General features: G+C 36.1%; 1 protein-coding gene across 5 annotated transcripts in view; it reads right to left on the bottom strand.

Annotated features, from left to right (window-relative positions):
* Nucleotides 1–16,735, bottom strand: part of ORC3 (origin recognition complex, subunit 3) — a 61,095-nt gene that overhangs the window by 18,386 nt on the left and 25,974 nt on the right. For all 5 annotated transcript variants that reach the window (XM_008590608.1, XM_008590609.1, XM_008590612.1 and 2 more), the window contains 4 exons: nt 12,805–12,938; nt 12,285–12,348; nt 5,308–5,424; nt 4,356–4,435 (listed from right to left, as the gene is read on the bottom strand). In XM_008590608.1, the coding sequence (XP_008588830.1) occupies nt 4,356–4,435; nt 5,308–5,424; nt 12,285–12,348; nt 12,805–12,938 (395 nt within the window). The remainder of the gene's footprint in view (nt 1–4,355; nt 4,436–5,307; nt 5,425–12,284; nt 12,349–12,804; nt 12,939–16,735) is intronic.

Below are 16,735 nucleotides of genomic sequence, written 5' to 3'. Positions count from 1 at the left end.
TCTTTTACTTTAAATGGGGTTTCAACAATTTAGCTGTTTGATTTCATGACAAGCCTAAAGTAATTCTGGAGGACCTGATGTGATGCAAATTCAAAATTGTAAAATCCTGTTCTAAATTAAATATAGCTCCTGCACGAATAATCTAGATCATTGTTAAGTTAGATTATTACTATTTAGGAAGCATATCACAGATTGTGGAGCTGTGTCATTTTTCATAACCTAGATCTTTAAATATCAACTAAAGTTGATCTGCTGAGTCAGGAAGCAATGCATTATTCAGATTTCAAATTTCTAGTCTCTTTGGACTAAGCTGAAGTGATCAAATATTAATAGCATTATTTGAGTCATGTTTTTAAGTCAATGAAACGTGAGCTGACCTACTAATATATTACTGTTTAAGTCAAAAGTCTTACTCAGAAATTAGGGTAATTCCTTTCAGTCTAAAGTAAATTTCTCCAGCTATCAATCTACTTCAATTTGTAAAACTGTTTCTGTAGCAAGCTAATAAGGTTACACTTGGGATAAGCAGACTAGACACCATGGATGTAAATCATACCTTTCATCAGCGTATCCACGGTGTACAAGGGTACTCAAAAAAGTTAATGGAAAGATTTGTGTCATCTTTTGTCGGGTTAGGGCCAGTCAGAATCCTGTTCTCTCAGGCAACTGTATGGCTAAGTGACTACACCAATTGCATTGCTAGGCATTTCATAATGAAAACGTTTCATTATTTTAGTTATACTAAGTTTCCATCTGTATACGTTAGGGCTAGGGGTTAGGACCCACAGACCCTTCAAACCCATTGTACAGACTGGGTCACAGATCCCTTGAATGCCAGGCTGGGGCCCCAGACCCCTCACATGCCAGGCTGCGTCACAGACCCCTCACACACAGGTCCGTGCTAGGTAGCTGCGAAAGATCCCAGGAGCCATTGGCAGACGACACGAACTCAGTCCTCAGCAGCAGTGTACAACAGCAGCAGCAATAGCAGTGGTGGTGGCCTCTCGGGCATCCGGAGGCACCGGCAGCAACAGCCTCCAGCAGCAGTAGCAGCCTCCAGCAGCAGTAGCGGCCTCCCCATGGCCCCCCAGGGCCATCCCGGGGGCAGGGGACTACATGGATTAGAGCCATTCATTCTTTATATCTAAATCCATAACCCAGGACACCTGGATGCACATGCACAATTACATTAGACAAGGAACACCTGGGGGCATGTGCCTATTTACACCAAATGCTTGGCAAGATTCTGAACATCTGAGGGGCCCTGACCATTTTCCTTCACTTTCCCTACATCTTTTAATTCTATTTTTCCATGATCTTTCTGAAGTATCCTTGTATACTCTACCAGCCTGTTAGTCACTGAGTAGCCAGCCGTCTCAGCAGATCAGTTATCGGTATCATAGTGCTTGTGTTCAAGTAGACCTTAATTTACTTCATTATGGCCCCAAAGTGCAAGAGTACTGAGGCTGGCAATTTGGATATGCCAAAGAGAAGCTTGAAATGCTTCCTTTAAGTGAAAAGATAAAAGTTCTCGACTTGAGGAAAGAAAAGAGTGTATGCTGAAGTCGCTAATGTCTATAGTAAGAATGAATTTTCCATCTGTGAAATTGTGAAGAAGGAAAAACAAATTCATGCTAGTTTTTCTGTTGCACCTCAAATTATAAAAGTTACAGCCACAGTGCATGATAAGTGCTTGGTTAAAATGGAAAAGGCATTAAATTTGTGGGTGGAAGTCATGAACAGAGACACGTTCCGATTGATGGCAATCAGGTGTAGTTCATTATGCAGCTTCAGGTGTCTACTGGAGGTCTTGGAACGTATCCCCCGCAGATAAGAGGGGACTACTGTATATGACATAAACATTTTTCCATATTACTAAAAATTCCTTGTAAATACCTTTTATGGTCACCAAATATTTCATCAAGTAGATATATGCTTATTTAGACAAGTTAGTTTCCAGATTAAAAGGATTTTTCAAGAGAAATACTGTCTTTAAGCTGCTTCTTAAAAAAAATCAAATTGAAAATTTTATTAGACTATGTTTATAACTGTACATTAGCAGTTTTCTTTCCAAAGCAACATTCAGTAATCATTTTAATCTTATTTTCTCTCATAACTTGTATTTAAGTTTGAAGACAGGTGATGAGAATGTCTGATGATTCCTATCGAGAATGCCTAAACTGAAGAGTGTCCCTGACTTACTGTTCATATGTAACCTGTACAAAAGAGAAAAGACTCATTCCAGTCTGGAGGTTCCCAGGTTCCTTTCTTCTCTTGTAGCACCCAGATTCTTGCCTGTTCTTGCTGTACTGTTATATTTGACCCTCAGTGCTTTTAACATTCCTGTGCTGTTGACTGCCTATGTTTCTGACCTCGGCTTAGCAAAATGACTGAAATTTCACTTTCTATTTATTGCTTTTGCCTTACTCAGATCGCCAAATCCATATTTTAGTAGCACAAGGTACAACAGCTTTGAAGTCAGACTTGGATTAGAATCCTAGTTCCATCAGCAGCTAAGCGCTCTCAGGCAAGTCATTTAATCCCCTATCTATGCTTCAGATTCCTCAAGTGTTACATGTGCCTAACAACATCTATTATCTGATAAAGGTATACTGTATTAGTCTGGAAAATGTACTGAAAGTGCCTAACGTAGTACATGACAAGCTTTCAATAAATGGTGGTTACTGTTGCCAACATTACTGTTATTGCTCATGTTTCCTTACCCTACTTTGGAACTGGCATTCTTGATCCTTGATTGTGCCCCAAGATTACCAGTGCCAGGGAGCTTCGGAAAGAAAAGAACAAATTCCTGTCTGACAAAGGGATCTATGAATCTGGGAATACTTAACTGGAAAAGGAAGACAACCACTAATCACAAAAGTTAAAATAAAAAATCTAGCAAGAATTAACTGGGTGTTTGAGATAGATATGTTTACCTGAATAGAAAGCAATAGAAGTCTTAGAACTATTCTAGTTGAAGTTTAAAAGTACATAGAAATCTCTTACTGGGATTTTAAAAAATGAAATAAAACACAGCTTCTCAGTGGCAACCTAGTTTCCATGGAGAGTTATTTTTTCAGATAGCATGAAATTAGTCAGTTTCCTATCTTAAGCTGCACCTGCTAGATCACTAAAATTTGTATCATTAAGTCTCTACACTTACAGTGTTTTCAGTGTGAATTTACCTTTTACTGTGTCCATCTATTTTTTCTTGTGGGTCCCGAGGAAACCAAGACTTAATAAATATTGTTTTCAGACCTCATTATAAAATTTTCATATAAACATTTATATCCACTGAGGAAAATTATAAAACTGTGTGCAGAAACTTATCTCAGACTTGATTTTCCTTTCTCATTGCCCAAGTGGTTGTTATTTTTATGGAAGGCTAAAGTCTCCATACATTTAAGAAGCTAAGGAATATAAATGATTATAGCTTTTTTCCCCTCATTTCTCCTAAAAACTGTTTTGTTTTGTTTTTTGGCAGCTGGCCAGTACAGGGATTGAACCCTGCACCCTGGACTTTGGTGTTATCAACCACCATGCTTTAACCAACTGAGCTAACCAGCCAGCCAAACTGGTTCCCCTCATTTCTCCTAAAAACTGTTTTGTTTTGTTTTTTGGCAGCTGGCCAGTACAGGGATTGAACCCTGCACCCTAGACTTTGGTGTTATCAACCACCATGCTTTAACCAACTGAGCTAACCAGCCAGCCAAACTGGTTTTTTCTTTGATTATAACTTTAAAAGGTATATTTGTCAGGGATGGTAAATGATCTTTGCTACCTGATAATAACACTAAGATACCTTATTTATTTATATAATATTAGATAAATCATTTGTGAATTATTTAATGTTAATGAGCCAGCTTAGGTGGGGAATGGCATCAAAGCTACTGCCTACTCCTTGGTGCTCCTAATCAAGGTCAGCAGTGACTTACTTCACAGGGTGCATATCGCCCAATGATGCCGTTCCTCCACCCAACCAGGTCAGGGTCCTGGTGAGCTCATTTTCCACGACTTACTACTTTCCCTGCCATGAAATCAAGCTGTTTGGATTCAAATGATCCATAGCTAAGCCCTTCTCATGCAGTGCCAATATTTGACTAAATAATCATAGGTTTTCCTTTAAAAACCATAAGTTCAGAAACAAGGTAAAACCAGCAAAGAAACGGCTGGTCGCTACATTAAAAACACCATAAGCAACAAGCATAAATTCAAGGTATATACAAATATTCTTAGACACAACTTGGCTACTTAAGAAACTTTTTGGCAGGCAGAATTCTGGAGCAAGGTGCTACTTACTGGCAGGCTCAGAGCAGACAAAAAAAAGGGGGGAAAAACAACAACCAAAAAACTACCTCAGCAGCTGCAAGACTGATACATACTCCTCTGAATCCCATATGTTCTTTTCTAAACATGTGCAGTACAGTTCTCCGATCTGTAAGTGAACAGCACATTTGTGAGGAACCAAAAGTGATCCACTAAATTTACATACTATTAGGTTTTCAAAATCATACATGGCCAACACAAAGACAATTAGTGTTATTAAAAACAACCATTTTCTTCAGATGACAACAGACTTGGCATATATCACATGGATCAGGTTTCGTAAGAACACAATTTATATAAAAGGAAATTAAGACTCTACTGGTATTAGCTGTTATCACTGGTCACTTTGCAATAAGAAAATAGTACAAGTGAGAAAGAGAAGCACACTGAAGGCTCAGTGGCAGACGTCACCTCATAAACAAGTCATTCTTACATACTTGTATTTGTTCTCCAAAACTCTGAGTTAAGGATGTGAAGATTTAGATGTGAAAAATACAAATTCCTTCACTAGCATCTACTCTAACAATGGTTCAAAGTTTTATGATATGACACAAAGGCCAGCTGAGCATAATTTTGCAGGAAGCAGAAGTACTGCTTCTCTTTTAATACTTGGTGCAATGCAAGGTAAACCATTAAGCATTCTCAGATTCCTTTTTCTAGTTCACTAAGGGTGGAGAATCAGCTCTTTCAGTACAGGTGACAAAGAAGTGTTAAAGAAGGAAAGTTTAAATGCCTTAGCATAAATACACTGTAGGAGAAGCAGCACCACTGGGATTCATGTGGTTTTTTTCTAGCTGTGGCCATCAGAACAAAAATGTTTCAATTACCAGCAATGTGTATAGCTGGAGTGGATTTAGATTATGCTGTCATTGTAAGAACTGGATCCATTTCAAATTCTGATGCCTGAATGCTACAAAAACCAAAGCAAGAAAGTACTAATATTCCTATTTCACAGATTCCGAACGAGAAAGCTTCGGTTACCTGTCTACCCAGTGGGTACTTGGGTAGAGAAGAGGTGAACTTATGAAGACATCTCAAAACCAGGAAGTAATTTGTATGGTAAATATGCAGGTTTTCTAGTAACAATTGTGTTTCCTCCTAAAAAAATCACAGAATAATACATGTTTAATATGTAAGTCAGTAAATAAAAGAACATAATAATAAAATCTACTTCATGAACATATATAACTTCTGGAAAACTGACAAGATTCAGAACTACAAATTAGCCTCCTTAATTGGTGAAAATTTGAAATACACATAAAATCCAGAATAAAGGCTAGGTATTTTTGCATAATAATAAAATCTACTTCATGAACATATATAACTTCTGGAAAACTGACAAGATTCAGAACTACAAATTAGACTCCTTAATTGGTGAAAATTTGAAATACACATAAAATCCAGAATAAAGGCTAGGTATTTTTGATTTAGTATCGAGTCTGGTGGTGTCTTACACAAACCAGAATTGATACTGTAATTTAATCTACTGATAACTCTAGTATTGCCACAATACCTTGTCCCTGCTCCCCTCCCCCCAACTACAAGAGCACCTTATTGGATGCTTGCCTGTGCCAATTACCTGGTGTGTGCCATAGTGAGGGAAGGTCCATTATCCTCTGCCTCACTGGCCTCAGAAGGGTAAGGAGATCACTAGAGATCACAGTACCAATGTAATTAACATTTGCTGAAGTTCTGCTTAAGATACATGCTTTTCGTAAAGTACTGCTAGTGTGTGTTTGTAGGGGAAGAAAGACTATGGAAGAAAACACCACAGGTGATTCTGATAAATCCCTATCTCTTAGAATGAACAATACTAGTTTCATTCACTTTACCAATTAAGAAAAAAAAGGGAAGAAGAGAAATCTGAATCCAACAAGCTTTACAATTTAGAATAAAGCAATTATTATATGGGGGATTGTGTCTTAAGAAACCAGTAAATGACTAATTTCACAAATCAATTTCAAAAAGTTTTTTTTGGAGGGGAAAGGAGTATTATGTTTTCTAGAGACTTCTGAAATAGTTTAGAAATGATTTAAAAACTATAGTATATATCCTATTAACAATTATTCAGGCCTCAATTCTTTTTATAATTGCTTACTTCTGTAACATTTACTTAAAAGGATTATAATCTGTGGGATGGCCTTCAAATTCTTTTTCTCCTCTAAGAAGTCAAACAAAGGACTTTAACTACTGGGCTATGTCTTTCTTTCAATAATATCCTGCAGATACCCATTATTTTTAGTGGGCAATCATGTAGAAAGTAACACCTCAGATATCAACAAATTCAAGCAATTATAACTTATATAAAGCAAAAAGTCTGATACATTTTCCTAAACTGCAACTCACCTTGAAATCAATTCCTTAGTCAACAACCTATGGAGTCATTATGTGAAAGCACAGGGCAAATAAAAGCTTTTAGTACCAAAATATTCTTTCCTCTCATTGTTGGAGTTGATTGGTAATTTCAAAAATCTAGGTATCCTATCACAACAAAAGTAGCCATTAATCAAAGGGCACTTTAACCACCAATGGGAGAGTATACTTTAATTCTATTTTTAGCATAAGCTATAATATAGGGATTGCATAAAGCCATTGTTTGCCTTGCTGTGTGCTTAAATAGTTTCTAAACAGGGGGAACATTCTGGAGAAAAAAGAATCTATTACTGAAAAATAATACTTCATGCTCACACTACCGATAGATATATTCTTTTGCTTTGTGTTGTAACTGTATCAACAAGTAACTAGGTGATGCGGTGGAACTGAGTATCTTCACTGAATTCACTTGATGAAGAGAGAAAACGGCTACTTTATACGGTATAGGGCAATGTTGCACAGTCAAGGAACTTCTGGAGTAAGTGTGAGATGAGGGATACAAACATGTTTTTCTCCCAAGTGGTCTTACTTGGAGAGTAAGACCCTCCCTTCATACTTCTCACTGCGTGGTATGTTCCTGTGCTGAGTAGGGTTCCAGTGTTAAAAAAAGTTTTAGGTTGTTGTTTGTTTTCATACAACATGGCAGAACATTTTATCAACTGAGGAAATGGAGATCTGGTTTCCACAAAGGGAAAAAAACCTGGCTATGTTGGACTAAATGAGAAAAGGTCTGTTGTAGCTTCCTAAGGAATTTTTTAGGACTTATTTTGACCATCCCAGATCTTTGCCTTATGTGCTGACTTTGGAACCTAATCTCCACATAAGAAAGATTCCACTGTTATTCATCTCTGTGTTCTTATCATTTGCAACAAAAACATCAGAAATAATTACCTCTGTCATGTAACCTGTCCTCTAAGTCCTCTGTCTCACTGAAATATGTATTTGCAAATGCCTTTACTTATCCAGGACAACAATTCCTAATATACTTTATGGACTTTATACTTTACATAAACTTTAACCTGTAAAAGAATATGATGTATGGGAAGATTTCCCACTTAATACATTATAGCAGCATCACACTATGCACATGAAAAAACAAAGCCTATTGAAATATTAATCCTACTTGCCATTCATTAAATTTTTCTTCAGGCATGTTTTCTGTACACTAGTCGTGGTTATCACCATTCTATTTCAGAATTGTGTTCAGGATGACTCTTTTCAACAGAGGTATACTTTGTCTACGAATATTCATTATTTCCCAATGAAACATGCTCTCTGTTTTTCTTGAATAAGAAGACCTCTTGGTCTTTATTGATTGACATAGACACAGGTACAGAAATATTTCTCTGCTATGAGAAAAACAGCAAATACATAACAGCCTCCTCGCTCTTCCTCAAATACAGCAGACAAACTCCAACCTGAAGTCCTTCCCACTAGCTGTCTGTCTCTTCCTCCAGATTCCTGCATGGCAAGCTCTGAGGCTTATTTAGGATTTAAATTACCAATTCCTGACACACTAGGTTAATGTGTGGCTCGTTTGATCACATTTGATAGACTGAAATTATTTTCCTATTTCCTTCTCTTTTCCATTTATTATTTTTTCTAATAGATTTCTCCCCTCCTTCTGCCTTTTAAGTCAGACAAAAGAAACAGAAAGAAGAGGTGGGGGCAAAGGTAAAAGACAAGTCTTCACCAAACTTATATTTTTTCTAATAGATTTCTCCCCTCCTTCTGCCTTTTAAGTCGGACAAAAGAAACAGAAAGAAGAGGTGGGGGCAAAGGTAAAAGACAAGTCTTCACCAAACTTATGAACTAATTTTGTGCCTTTTGTTCATGAATCACCATGATAAGCATACTAAACAGTGAAAAGAATTCCTTGCTATGCCATCAACTTGTTTTATAAGCTCAGGTATTTCACTTCCTTGGCCTTACACGAAGTTCTTCATTTCTAAAATGAGGGTGCTGAATCAGGTTCTTTCCAAAAGAAATTTATTACAATTCTAAGAAATTCAAGATTTATTTCCCACTCTCAATTGATTTAAAACCTAGTTGGGCACAGAAACATGAAACAATAACAAGTCAGAATAATAAAACTTCAACTGTCACATTCAAGGGATTGAATCTAAGTTTTCCACATAGCACAAAGTTTAACTCTTTAAAGGTTGAAACCATGCCAAACAGCTTTAAGAAAGATTTCAATACAAACATATAAATGGATTTTCTTAAATAAAGTGTAAGGATATTCATTAAATATACTGAACTCTTGATAAGAAAGGATCAACATGAATTCCAAATCATTATTGGTAATATAGATGATGTAGAGAGAGTAAAGTATTAAAACAGACCTAACCTTAGCTATGGTGTTGGGATTCTTTTTTTTTTTTCCAAAGTCTTTTAAAAATAAACTCTGTGTGTGTGTGCGTGTGCGCGTGCGCGTGTGCACATAATTATATAATGATATAACTACATATATTTGGTGGGGAGTAGGGGGTTGTTCCCTTTCTTTCTTTAATTACAGGAGCAGCATGTGCTGCATAATACCTGGGCAACTTGACATGGCTACCTGACAACAAAGGCAGAACCTGCCTCATACCAAGTAATTTCTTTTTTTTTTTTTTTTCGTGACCGGCAACGGGATCGCAACCCTCGGTGTTGCCCCCGCACCTCGCTCAGCCAGTGAGCGGCTGGTCTGTATGTGGGATCCGAACCCTCGGCGGGAGCGCCACCGTGCTTCCCAAGCGGCGCACTGTAGCAGTGCGCCACCGGGCCGGCCCCCAAGTAATTTCTTAAGCCTCTTACAAACTACCCTATTAACTTGCCACAATACTTGAAAGCCCCATTTCTGATTTCTTGAATACTAATAAAGAAACTTAAGAACAGCTTGTATAAATTCTCAATGAAGTATGGTACAAAGTATATGGGCTTTGACATCAGGCTTGGGTATTAACACCAGATCTTCCATTAGCTAATTGTGACACTTGAGACAAGCAAGTTACTTAATAATTTGTGATTCTTCTCATTTGTACAGAGATAAAAACATATGTCTTACATGGCAGCTGTCTCACAATGAGACAAATGCATGAAAACTACCTAATTGGGAAAAGCCGTTAATATTCCCCCATCCCCCCAAAACATTTATTCATGGATATAAAAGGAAGAGAGTATTTTACTTCTTAAAAGCCTTCTGAGTGTTTCAAGGCCTAGTGTTTTTTATCATTAGATGATGATGACAATTATGCAAATATAATGTGAGACCATAATCATCTTCAAAGCACTGCTTAATATCTGACTTGAAACAAAATTTCAGGCACAAACAATTATAAAAATTGCATCTTTATAATAATGATGAATCTGAAAGTTCTGTATAAGGTACTTTTGACAGCTCAATTTCTCATAAAATATATTTTCGCAAATTAAAGGTTTTACAAGTTAAAAAAAAAAAAATAGAAAGCTTGATTACCAAAGGAACACTATGGGGCAAAACATGGTAAGAAAAAACAACAACAACAACAACAACAAAAAAACCCAGTCTCTGATCCTGCTACTTTGGCTAAAACCTATAGTTGTCTAACATAATAACTTACCTATCTCCAATCAAACTTAATTTAGTGCCAAACCTAATTTGGCACTAAAATTAATTTTTAATGAGGAATCTAAATGATTTAACTAGTCAGAAAAAAATTATTACTAATTTGTTTAGTGAACAAGTAAGACAAATCATAGCAACCAGGCGCACATGTGCCACAAGACCTGCCTGGGGTCCTGAGGTATGGAGCTGGGGGGCTGACCTCTCCTCCCACAACCAGGCACACCGCTGCCATAGAGTCTGCCTGGGGTCCTGAGCCATGTTTTGTATAGGAAATATACAAAAAGTCACTGAAAAGCAGAGATACCTGTCAGGCTATTTGTGTAACAGACTAGCCTAGACATTTTCTCCCTTTGTCAGCTCAGTGGTTAAAGGTACTCTAAAAAATCTATTCCTGGCTTCTGAAAATACACTCTGAAAGAAAGTTATAGCAGGAAATGCACCTGACAACTAACTGACTCAGCAGAGAACTAATCTAGCTAATCTTAAAAAACTCAGTAAACATGCACATATCCTTTCCCACTGGTTCTTAAATTTCCTCTCTACCAAAATAACCTGCAATGGGGTATGAGGACTTCCTATACTGCTCTGAAAAGGTTACAGAGATTATTAAAATGATTAGAGCCTAATCTAGAAGTGATTTTATATTATGGTTCAGTGTGGACTGTGCATTAGAAATAATGTTTAATAAAAGGCATTCTCAAAATTTTTTGAGAATTTACAATGGAGGTAAATTAATATTTAGAACTATACAGAACATATGCCCTCTAAGATCTAACATTCTTTGTTCAAAATTTGAAAATAGTACGTATCAGCAAAACTCACACTTAGCACTGGGGCTTACCTTTAATCTCATCTCAACTTTATTACAATTTTCTAACAACTCTTCCTTAAAAAAGGCACGAGAAGTATGAAATAAATGTGATGTTACATGTTTCTGAATGTCCATTAGTAAGGGACTTAGATAAAATGAAGGTACATTCAATCAATAGAATACTATGCCATTCCTCAGTACTAATATGGAATGATTTCCAAGATTAAGTGCAAAACAAAACAAGGTACAGAATACTGTGTATAATATACTTACCTTCTGAAAGAAGGGGGCAACCCCCAAAATATATGTAATTACATGTATATATGGAGACTATCTCTAGAATGATATATAAGACACAAGTAAAAACTACTATATCCAGGAAGGGGAAATTGGTATTTGGAGTATAGAGGTGACAGGAAGTTTTTTCGCTGTTTATTTTCTCTGCCTTTTGAATTATGTACCATGTCCAAGTATTATTTACTCAAGGAAAAAAACAAACAAAAATACCCTCCTTCTTTTGATATTCCCTATGTTATATGGCTAACTCATAATTTTCTAAGCTTATTACTTATTTCCTGTCATTATATTATCAATATATAATGCTTTCTTCAAACCAAACCAATACTCACTTAGCAGTAGGTGACTAAGCTTTCTGGCTTCTACTTTTATTCAGGACAGCCTTTAAAAGATCATTAAAATGAGACTGGCTGCAGATTTCCAAAACTGCTATGTGGAAAGAGATCCACATAGCAGATCTCTATAGATCTCAAAGTGCTTTCAAAACAGACTACAGGAGAAACCCAGTGTTCCAGTTAATATTTTTTCTTTATTAAAAAATCTTTTCTTTTACAACTGAGGTTTTATGCCATCTTTAATATTCACATTCCTAATTGAGTATTAAGACCCACTCAAAGTGCTTTCAAAACAGACTACAGGAGAAACCCAGTGTTCCAGTTAATATTTTTTCTTTATTAAAAAATCTTTTCTTTACAACTGAGGTTTTATGCCATCTTTAATATTCACATTCCTAATTGAGTATTAAGACCCAGTACTTCACTGTGCAAATATTAAGATGTACTGATATGTTTTATCAACATTAACTCAATAAGTGTTATGTTCATGTTTTTTTTTCAAGAAGGGAAAAACAAGAGAATGAAACTGAAACAAACACATTCATATTCCTACCTTCAAAAATCTCTCATTGGTCAATAGTGCAACTTGCTTTCCTGAAGCTTGCTTTTCCACGTACCTAAAATTTTTACCATCCCGTACACAAAAAGAAAAAAATTAAACATTCCACATATTTGAATAGCACTTTAGGAAAAAAACTATCTAGATTGGTGGCCACATATTCAAAATTTCTTCTCAAAAATAAATTCAAGGTGACAGCCACGGTTTAATGGTAATTTTTAACTTCTTAAATCAGCTTACTTCATAGTCTATGGGTCTAATCATAACCAAAGGCCATAAAACCCAGAAATAGGAAATGTTATTTCTAAAATGCAACTCTGGAGAACTTGCTAATTACCTCCCTTTATAAAAATATTTTTCATTATGCCAAAGTTTCAAATCAAACAAAGAAATCCCACAATTAAAAACAGAATGGCTTTATTTTGCTCTAAGCAAAAGTAAATGCATCTAAGATTCCTTATTTTGTCCCAAATTCTAATTCTAATATGTGTTAAATATGTACTTTTCATTTTACCTCCTAAAAGATGGAAGACGTCGGATGTTTTCACATTGATTATCTGATAAAAAATTTACTCTTCTCTTGGCTTCTGGGAGATTACAGCACAGAACACTTAGAGGCTGGGAATAGAAATGCTCTAATAGAGATAGCTGAAAGAAATGTGAAGATTAAGTATATTTACTATATTTTGGCAGTAAATCTTTTGCTCTATATCTGCTCAATTTTAAAGTTTTTTTTTTAAACAAAAGCGCAAGTATTTATGGTACTAATATATTTAATAATGTCACATAACACTACAAACACATAAATGGCTATATACCTCCAATATTTTCAGGCTCCAACTTTGTGGACAAGGTCAGAAAATGGTAATCTCAAATACAAACTAAAAGAAACTAATATACATGGATAGTTAGCTATCTGCAGAAGCGACTCACAAGAATTATAAATGCGGTACGGATAGGATTGGGGTGTGACCTAGTAAGGTCTAACAGATGCCCCAACACTCATAAGAAAATACCAATCTACAATCAGTTTAAAAACTGGCTAGTTATAATAAATAAAAACACTACAATGGCAAAAGCTGTTCCTACTGATAAAAAATAATAATGAAAATTTATCTTTTCAAATTCAGTTTTATTCCATGGAAGTAAACATGGAACAGTATCTGGTAGATATAAGTATTCTAATAATTGAATGTTGTGATCTTCATAGTAGTAGGGGGGATGATTTCTAGATTCTAACATAACTTGCAAAATACACTCATATCTCACAAGACTATCCAAATGTTCACTATTCTGATCCTAAGCAACATTTATGACCAGTTTGGTTTTTCTTAGATATCTTGAAATTGGAAAGATGGTTTGTTAGATAGTGGAAAAAAACACTTTCTGGTCACTGGAAAATAGCATTCATCACAGATTAAAAAATTAACATGCTAGGTTATACATCAACCTCAAAGTTTTTAGTTGGCATAAATTAGCAATCTGGAGCTTGATCCTTCCCAGGTGAATTGATAATGAATTTCTGAGCCTAGAGAAGTAAGGACAAGATACCCAAAGCTAGTGGAAATACCCCAAAACAGTCCATTCTCTAATGCTTTAAGGCAAAGGGTGAGTCTAATTTAGAAACAAGTATAAAATAGAAAGCAACTCTTCATGCCAGGTGCTAAACTATTTTTGCACATATTAAGATAATTTTGTTTCTTCCTTATCTTTTCTAATAATATTAATGTGATAATATTTATTCCAATGTTAACACTACTTTTTAAATATGAGAAAAGTAAAAACTAAACAAGATAAGGAACTTTCTGGGGAAGAGGAATAGGAGAGTCACATGAGTTATAGTAGAGCTAAAATAGGATAAGAACCTAACATCACTTGACTATTGTGTTCAAGTATGTTTTCAATATCTGGGTCAATTAACAAGTTGGTTAATGTATCCACCTAATGAGGGAGGGCTTAAACATATACAGAATGATTATATGCTCTGTTGCACTTCCTACAGAAATTAGGACTTACAATTATTTTCCTCTGATGACTAGGAAAACTGGGCAAACAAGGTCTAAAGACTGCCATTTATTAGCTGTATGACCTTGGTCAAGCTACTTAACCTAAATCTCAATTTCTTCATGTACAAATCTGAGAATAATAATACAAATTAATAAAACAATGTAAATACCTACTAATGTACCTAGCACAAAGGAGGTGCTTAGTAAGTTCTCAGGAACCTATAAAATCATCTAATCTGATCCCCTTATTTTAAAGATGAGAAAACTGAGACCAAGAGAGATTAAGTAACTTGGTTAATGTCCTTTTCTTTACTTTCTCAAGGTATTTGAGACTATAGTTTATATTCCTGAAACTTTTTTTCCCTTGATTTCCGTGGTAATTTGATTTCTACTGGCTTTCCTTGTTTTAGTCTCCTTTTCTATTGCTCACTCTTACATGTCAGCTTGCCTGAGGGTTCTACTCTTAGCCTTTCCTCACTCCCTCAGGTGACACTTCATCCTCATCACATGACTTTAACTAGTACCTTTTCATGATAAATCCTAAATACCTCTTTTTAGTCCAAATCTTCTTCCTGACCATCAAATCTTTATATCTATCACATCCCTAAATTAACCATATACAAAAAGAAACATCCTTCTCTCACAACAAACTTGCTTTTTGCTCTGTATTAACATGTATGCTTAATAAATGGTACCAACCTCCATATGCTAAGCTAGAGCTTGTGTCACCTCGCTCTTATCTTACACATCATTAGGTTCTGTCAACTCTATCTCATCCTCCTCTCTAGGTCTACTATCACTACCCTAGTTTAGGTCCATGTCATATCTTGTCTAGATTACTGCAATAGCCTTCTAATAGATCTCCCTTCCTCTACTGTTACCTTTGCATGCAATGGTCTCCCAATTTTACATGGCTAACTCCTACTTCTTAGGATATACTTCTATTCCCCTATGGAATGCCAAGGTGTGTTTCGTTCATAGCATTGACTACTCAGAAAGAACTGTAACTGTGGGTTGACTCTTCTGCCTCCTTCACTAGATAATGAGCAATCTAAAGGCAGAGATTTCTTTTTCCTCTGTATCTCCAGGGCTCAGCATAGTGCTTGGCTAAATATTTGAGTAAATAAATGAATGAATAAAATGAAAGGAATGATAGACTAACTAAGGGAGTTATTATATCTCAATATCATTTAATTTCACATATTGCTGAGGTTTTCTTGCTTTAAAATACTCTCTTTAAAAAGTAAAAGTTGAAAAAAAGACACATATTAGCCATGAAAAAACCACTAAAGTGTTTTATGTAGAGAAAGAGTACATGTGAAAAATAATTTATAATCTTCAAGTCACTAAACATGAGGTATAAAAAGACACATATTAGCCATGAAAAAACCACTAAAGTGTTTTGTGTAGAGAAAGAGTACATGTGAAAAATAATTTATAATCTTCAAGTCACTAAACATGAGGTATCATATTGCAGTTTTGCACCAAAACTTCCTAATACAGTCTCTTGGTATCCTAGGGGCATTCAGCCAGGGACCTCCGGTGGATACCAAAATCTGCAGATGCTCAAGTCCCTGATATGAAATAGCGTAGTTTTGCATATAACCTACGCACATACTCTCGTATACTTTAAATCATCCCCAGATTACTTATTATACCCAATACAATGTAAATGCTATGTAGTTGTTATACTGTGTTGTTTAGGGAATAATGACAAGAAAACAAGTTTATAAATGTTCAGTACAGACGCAATTTTTTTTCTAGTATTTTTTGATCCACAGTTGGTAGAAGCCATAGATGTGGGACCCACAAATACTAAGGGCTGACTGTATATAAGTTTTAATGAACTTGACATGTGGCATGTGTTCACAGTCACTATACTTTCCTAAGATAATTTAGACAGTTGCCAAAAGAAGGAAATAATATTAACTTTTAAACAACCAGAGAATGGAGTTCTTTTTTAGGTTATAACAGATCTTATAAAGTTGAATTTGTGAGTTGGTTTCTGGCAATTCATGAAACGCTAGTGAAAATGCATTCCCACCATATAAGAATAAATATAAATGAATATACACATACATATACAAACCCACATATGTATGTGCAGGGCACATCAAACTATAGCCTGCACCTTATTTATTTATTTTTTTTCCTTTTTGTCTTTTTTCGTGACCGGCAACGGATTGCAACCCTCAGTGTCGCGCCCGTACCGGACCGGGACCGGCAACGGGATCGCAACCCTCGGCGTTGCCCCCGCACCTCGCTCAGCCAGTGAGCGGGAACTGGTCTCCACATGGGATCCAAACCCTCGGCGGGAGCGCCGCCGCACTTCCCAAGCGGCGCACTGTAGGAGTGCGCCACCGGGCCGGCCCGTGCACCTTATTTTTGATCACCCAGTAGCTACAGTTGACCCTTGAACAACATATGAGGGTTGGTGCC

The sequence above is a fragment of the Galeopterus variegatus genome, unplaced genomic scaffold (assembly GCF_000696425.1).
Source record: "Galeopterus variegatus unplaced genomic scaffold, G_variegatus-3.0.2 Scaffold6228, whole genome shotgun sequence".
NCBI classification, from domain to species: Eukaryota; Metazoa; Chordata; class Mammalia; order Dermoptera; family Cynocephalidae; genus Galeopterus; species Galeopterus variegatus.
The sequence above is the reverse complement of the archived record's forward strand: the minus strand, read 5'-3'. Positions and strand labels throughout refer to the sequence as shown.